The sequence below is a fragment of the Alosa alosa genome, chromosome 15, assembly GCF_017589495.1.
Source record: "Alosa alosa isolate M-15738 ecotype Scorff River chromosome 15, AALO_Geno_1.1, whole genome shotgun sequence".
Taxonomy (NCBI): Eukaryota; Metazoa; Chordata; class Actinopteri; order Clupeiformes; family Clupeidae; genus Alosa; species Alosa alosa.
The window spans coordinates 32,645,633-32,653,132 of record NC_063203.1 but is presented as its reverse complement, the minus strand read 5'-3'; the positions used below and the strand labels follow the sequence as shown (position 1 = coordinate 32,653,132).

The following is a 7,500-nucleotide window of genomic DNA, read 5'->3' as shown; positions in this document are numbered from 1 at the left end:
TGTGTGTGTGTGTGTGTGTGTGTGTAGGGGGAGACCGTGCGGGTGTGTTTGGTGTGGGGCTGGTGCAGGGTGAGTGGACGCTCTACGTGTATAACTCTGTGTGTGTGTGTGTGTAGGGGGAGACCGTGCGGGTGTGTTTGGTCTGGCTCTAATGTATAACTCTGTCTGTGTGTGTGTGTGTGTGTGTGTGTGTGTGTGTGTAGGGGGAGACCGTGCGGGTGTGTTTGGTCTGGCTCTACGTGTATAACTCTGTCTGTGTGTGTGTGTGTGTGTGTGTGTGTGTGTGTGTGTGTGTGTAGGGGGAGACCGTGCGGGTGTGTTTGGTCTGGGGCTGGTGCAGGGTGAGTGGACGCTCTACGTGCGGAACTCTCTGGACAGGGAACAGCAGGACCATTACATCATCAACGTCACGGCAACCGACGGACTCCACGCCTCCATCGTGAGTGTGGACGTCACGGTTACGGATGCCAACGACAACAGCCCTGTGTGTGAGCAGGTATGCATTCATGCTGTACAGCGCCTACACACACACACACGCACGCACACACACACACACTCACACTCACACTCACACAAACAGGTTAATTCCAGTGTGTGTGTGTGTGTGTGTGTGTGTGTGTGTGTGTGTGTGTGTGTGTGTAGGCGCTGTACAGCCTGTCGGTGTTAGAGGACGTGAAGGTGGGGTCGGTGTTGCTGCGTGTCAGAGCGACGGACGCTGACCTGGACTCCTACGCTCAGATCCGATACACACTCACAGGAGATGGAGCACACAACTTCAGCCTGCACCCACACACAGGTTAGTGATGCGTGTGTGTGCGTGTGTGGTTGTGTGTGTATGTGCGTGTGTGTGTGTAGTTTATATGTGTGTGTGTGTAGTTTATGTGTGTGTGCAGTGACGGACTGATTTTTGGCAAATGCCAGAAGGGCCGCTCAGAATGCTCTGTATCACTAAATAACCCGCCATCGGAACACAGGCCCACCATCGGAACATAGGCCCACCATCGGCCATCGGAACATAGGCCCACCATCGGAACACAGGCCCACCATCGGAACATAGGCCCACCATCGGCCATCGGAACATAGGCCCACCATCGGAACATAGGCCCACCATCGGAACACAGGCCCACCATCGGAACTTAGGCCCACCATCAGAACATAGGCCCACCATCAGCCATCGGAACATAGGCCCACCATCGGAACACAGGCCCACCATCGGAACACAGGCCCACCATCGGACATCGGAACAAAGGCCCACCATCGGAACATAGGCCCACCAATGGAACACAGGCTCACCATCAGAACATAGGCCCACCATCGGAACATAGGCTCACCATCAGAACATAGGCTCACCATCGGAACATAGGCCCACCATCGGCCATCGGAACATAGGCCCACCATCGGAACACAGGCCCACCATCGGAACTTAGGCCCACCATCGGAACTTAGGCCCACCATCGGAACATAGGCCCACCATCAGCCATCGGAACATAGGCCCACCATCGGAACATAGGCCCACCATCGGAACACAGGCCCACCATCGGAACACAGGCCCACCATCGGCCATCGGAACATAGGCCCACCATCGGAACATAGGCCCACCAACGGAACACAGGCTCACCATCAGAACATTGGCCCACCATCGGAACATAGGACCACCAACGGAACATAGGCTCACCATCGGAACATAGGCCCACCATCGGAACATAGGCCCACCATCGGCCATCGGAACATAGGCCCACCATCGGAACACAGGCCCACCATCGGAACTTAGGCCCACCAACGGAACATAGGCCCACCATCGGAACTTAGGTCCACCAATGGAACACAGGCTCACCATCAGAACATAGGCCCACCATCGGAACATAGGCTCACCATCGGAACATAGGCCCACCATCCGCCATCGGAACATAGGCCCACCATCGGAACACAGGCCCACCATCGGAACTTAGGCCCACCAACGGAACATAGGCCCACCATTGGAACTTAGGCCCACCATCGGAACATAGGCCCACCATCAGCCATCGGAACATAGGCCCACCATCAGCCATCGGAACATAGGCCCACCATCGGAACACAGGCCCACCATCGGAACACAGGCCCACCATCGGCCATCGGAACATAGGCCCACCAACGGAACACAGGCTCACCATCAGAACATAGGCCCACCATCGGAACATAGGACCACCAACGGAACATAGGCTCACCATCAGAACATAGGCTCACCATCGGAACATAGGCCTACCATCGGCCATCGGAATGTAGGCTACTACCTCCAAATGGGTTTTCCCACTTCATCAGAATGTTCAGCTCAATGTAGTAGACTGTTCTTTACTATAAACCTTAGATTTTTTTAAACCTTAGATTTCATTTTCCGCTCCTCTACATCAGGGTCATGGTGTGTGTGTGTGTGTGTGTATGGGTGTGTGTGTGTGTGTGTGTGTGTGTCCTCTACATCAGGGTCATGGTGTGGGTGTGTGTGTGTGTGTGTGTGTGTGTGTGTGTGTGTATGGGTGTGTGTGTTTGTGTGTCCTCTACATCAGGGTCATGGTGTGTCCTGCCCTTCTTGTCTAAGTAATGAATGCTTCATTGTGTTTTAATTCTTAATTCTTTTTCCAAAGGGAGTGTTAAGTCAGACAGAAAACATTCTTCCCGAATCTTGTTTCACTCGGTTAGTTTGTTCTCAAACGTTACAGTGGCCTGCTGGGAATTGGTGTTTGTCCAAATCTTACTTCCTGTCATTCGCTTCAAAATGCTGATATGTTTTTACGTTGGCTGCATGTGGTTTCTAGATTGTATTGGAATTCGCACACATTAACACACTTATAGCAGCCTGTCTGTGGTACCATCTGGGCACTGATGCTGTGGTTAATGTGATATATTAGCACTGATGCTGTGGTTAATGTAATATATTAGCACTGATGCTGTGGTTAATATAATATATTAGCACTGATGCTGTGGTTAATATAATATATTAGCACTGATGCTGTGGTTAATATATTAGCACTGATGCTGTGGTTAATGTGATATATTAGCACTGATGCTGTGGTTAATGTGATATATTAGCACTGATGCTGTGGTTGATATATTAGCACTGATGATGTGGTTAATATATTAGCACTGATGCTGTGGTTAATATAATATATTAGCACTGATGCTGTGGTTAATATATTAGCACTGATGCTGTGGTTAATAAAATATATTAGCACTGATGCTGTGGTTAATATATTAACACTGATGCAGTGGATAATATAATATAAATTAGCACTGATGCTGTGGTTAATATAATATATTAGCACTGATGCTGTGGTTAATATATTAGCACTGATGCTGTGGTTAATATATTAGCACTGATGCTGTGGTTAATATAATATATATTAGCACGGATGCTGTGGTTAATATAATATATTAGTACTGATGGTTCTACTATTCTAATGGTGACACTGTCCATGGTTCTAATGTTCTAACAGTGACCACTGTCCATGGCGATGGTGGTGATGGTAATGGTAGGTGGGGGGTGCAGGGCCAGTGTGTTGCAAATGCCAGGGCAGTCCGTCACTGTGTGTGTGTGTGTGTGTATGCAGTTTGTGTGTGTGTGTGTGTATGATGTGTGTGTGTGCAGTTTGTGTGTGTGTGTATGTGTGCAGTATGTATGTGTGTATGTGTGTGTGTGTGTGTGTGTGTATAATGTGTGTGCCTGAGCAGTTTGTATGTGTGTGTGTGTGTGTGTGTGTGTATAATGTGTGTGTGTATAATGTGTGTGTGTGTATAATGTGTGTATAATGTGTGTGTGTGTGTGTGTATAATGTGAGTGTGTATTATGTGTGTGATGGGTGTGTGTGTGTATAATGTGTGTGTGTATGTGTGTGTGTGTGTGTGTGTGTATAATGTGTGTGTGTATGTGTGTGTGTGTGTGTGTGTATAATGTGTGTATAATGTGTGTGTGTGTGTGTGTGTGTGTGTGTGTATAATGTGAGTGTGTATTATGTGTGTGATGGGTGTGTGTGTGTGTGTGTATAATGTGTGTGTGTGTGGGTGCATCTTCAGGTGAGCTAAAGACTGCGGTGGAGTTGGACCGTGAGACCACGTCCCAGTACACGTTGGTTGCTGTGGCGACTGATGGGGGTGGGCTCTCCTGCAGTGCTCAGGTGTCAATCACACTACTGGATGTCAATGACAACGCCCCTCAGTTGGGCCAATCAGAGCTCGCCGCCAGCGTCTACGAGAACACGCCCACCAAAGCCCTCATCACACGCATCCAGGCCATGGACCCAGACCTGGGTAAGACACACACACACACACACACACACACACACATACACACATACAGACACACACACACACACAAATACACACACACAGACACACACACAGCAGTGTTTCCCCTACAATGTATTCATCAGCGTCATGGCGCCCGGCCTTGGAATTCAAGCCGCCACTGCAAAAAGTTTAAAAAAAAAAAAAAACAAGCAAAGTGAACTTCAGGAACAGCTGCCGTTCGTTCAGGTTTGATGTCAACAAATAATAGTAGGCTAACGTTGAAGGTAGGGGTGTAACGGTTCATGTATTCGTATCAAGTCAAGTCAAGTCAAGTCTGCTTTTATTGTCAATTTCTTTACATGCACTGGTCATACAAAGAATTGAAATTTCGTTTCTTACTTTCCCATGCAGACATAGACATACTTTAAATACAGACATAGACATACTAGACATAGCCATAGACAATAAACATTAAATTAAAGTGCGAGACTGAAATATAGAACATGTATGTATCAAAAATAGAAATATAGGACATACATATATATATATATATATATATATATATATAGAAAAAAAAAAAATAGAGGTAGTTGTGTTGTATATTTATATAGTCAGTTACATGAAGTTTAAACTTGTGCTTGTGTGACCTGTATATTTACATTGATATGCAGTATGCAGTAATTTCAAGTATATCAGGCTTGATGTGAAGCAGCAACACGTTAGGCTGGCAAGAAGTCACAGTGCAGTTCCTAGTTTCCTAGGTTCCTGGCTGGCTGGTGGGTGGGGGCTGTCAGTGATGGGAGAGTGGGTAGAGTGTTCAGCATCCTGATTGCTTGGTGGATGAAGCTACTTGCCAGTCTGGTGGTGCGGAGGGAGGCTCCTGTACCGCTTTCCAGAGGGCAGGAGGCTGAACAGTTCGTGTGCAGGGTGGGTTGTATCCTTGACAATCATTAGTGCTTTGGCGGGTGAGGCTGGTGGTGTAAATGTCCTGCAGGGAGGGAGTGGTGCTCCAATGATCCTCTTAGCTGTGTTAACAGTGCGCTGGAGGGTCTTTCTGTTCTGATCTGTGCAGCTTCCGCCCACACTGTGATGCTGCTGGAGACGATGCTCTCGATGGTCCCTCTGCAGAATGTAGTCATGACGGGAGGCGTGGCACTTGCCTTCTTCAATTTGTGCAAGAAGTAGAGGCTGCTGGGCTTTCTTAAGCCAGTGATGCTGTGTTGGTGGTCCAGGAGAGGTCGCCGCTGATGTGCACCCCAGAAATGTTGTGCTACTCACTCTCTCCACAACATCTCCGCCGATGGACAGTGGTGGCAGTTGTTTGTGGCCTCTCTGAAAGTTGACAACAATCTCCTTGGTCTTGCTGACATTTAGCAGGAGGTTGTTGTCTTTGCACCATTTAGCCAGCAGGTCTACTTCTTCTCTGTAGTGAGCCTCATCGCCTTTGGTGATGAGGCCCACCAGTGTTGTGGGGTCCGCAAACTTCACCAGATGGTTGGAGCTGTGAGTGGTTGTACAGTCATGTGTTAGCAGTGTGAAGAGCAGGGGCTGAGCACACACCCTTGAGGGGCCCCTGTGCTCAGGGTCAGAGTGCTTGAGGTGTTGTCCATTACACGTACTTGTGGTCTCTGCAACAGGAAGTCCAGCAGCCAGTTGCAGAGGGAGGTACTGAATCCTAGCTTGTCCAGTTTGCTGATGAGTTGTTGTGGTATTATGGTATTGAATGCTGAACTGAAGTCTATGAACAGCATTCTCACATATGAGTCTTTATTGTCTAAGTGGGTGAGGGCTGGATGGAGGGCAGAGCAGATTGCATCCTCCGTGGATCGCTTGGCTCGGTATGCAAACTGGAAGGGGTCCAGGTGGGGGGTAGGGTGGCTTTGATGTGTGACATGACTAGCCGTCCAAGCACTTCATGATTATGGGCGTGAGTGCTACAGGACGGTAGTCATTGAAGCATGATGGTGATGATTTCTTTGCTAACGGGTATGATGGTGGCAGTTTTGAAAAGTGATGGGATGACTGCTTGCTCCAGAGAGGTGTTGAAAATGTCTGTAAAAACATCCTTCAGCTCTTCTGCACAGTCCTTCAACACTCGTCCTGGTATGTTGTCTGGGCCTGCTGCTTTGCGTGGGTTAATTACATTACATTACATTACATTTGGCTGACGCTTTTAACCAAAGCGACTAACAACATGGTAAACAGTATGTTTGGAACAATTCTCACAATTTTAGGACAGTTTAAAAACATTAGAGTACAGTAAGAATAAGTAAAGGCCGGTGAGTGCTGTTTTTAACAGTTACTTGTCAGTTTAAAACGGCTGGTGAGTGCTAGGATCAGTAAGACTTGTTGTAAGTGTTGCTATGAGAGTAGATGTTCTCTAAAGAGCTGGGTCTTCAGGAGTTTTTGAAAGTGGAAAAGGATGTCCCTGCCCTTGTAGGAACTGGCAGTGTGTTCCACCAACGAGGAACAACAGATGAGAAAAGTTTGGATTGGCTTGGGCGTACCCGGGTGGTAGAGCTAGGCGTCGTTAAAGAGAAGGGCATGGTCTGGAGGTAGTGTAAGTCTGTATGAGGGCATTCAAGTAGGTGGGGAGCAGAACCGGAGACTACTTTGTAGGCAAGCCGTTAGAGACTTGAATTTGATGCGGGGCGGCCACCATAGGTAGCCAGTGTAGCTGGATGAGCAGCGGGGGTAACATGTGCCCTTTTGGGTTGGTTGTAGACCAGGCCCGGCGCGTTCTGGATCATCTGAAGTGGTTTCACTGCGCAGGCTGGGAGACCTGTCAGGAGGGCATTACGGTAGTCAGTCGTGAGGATGACTATTGCCTGAACCAGAAGTTGTAGCATCTTGAGTCAAGTAAGTCCTGATTTTCCGTATGTTGTAGAGTGCAAAACGGCATGACCCGGGCGACTGAGGCAACATGATCTGAGAAGTTTAGTTGGTTGTCAAGAACAACTCCTAGATTTCTTGCAGTCCTGGTCATTGAAACAGACAGGGGAGTCAAATTTGATGTTGATGTCGTGTGGTGTATGGTAGGTTTAGCTGGGATGACCAGCAGTTCAGTCTTTGAGAGGTTCAGCTGGAGGTGGTGTGCCTTCATCCATGTAGCTATGTCTGAAAGGCAATCCGAGATCCGTGCTGAACCAGGGGGTCGTCAGGTGGAAAAGGACAGATAGAGCTGTGTGTCGCCTGCATAGCAGTGGTAGAAGCCGTGTGAGCGGATAATCTGTCCCAAGGAGG

General features: G+C 48.3%; 1 protein-coding gene across 1 annotated transcript in view; it reads left to right on the top strand.

Moving 5' to 3' along the window:
* The window catches only part of LOC125307966 (protocadherin Fat 3-like), a 19,712-nt gene that overhangs the window by 3,375 nt on the left and 8,837 nt on the right, over positions 1–7,500 (top strand). The window contains exons 6-8 of the mRNA XM_048264097.1: positions 300–496; positions 643–796; positions 4,045–4,278. Coding sequence (XP_048120054.1) covers positions 300–496; positions 643–796; positions 4,045–4,278 — 585 coding nt within the window. The remainder of the gene's footprint in view (positions 1–299; positions 497–642; positions 797–4,044; positions 4,279–7,500) is intronic.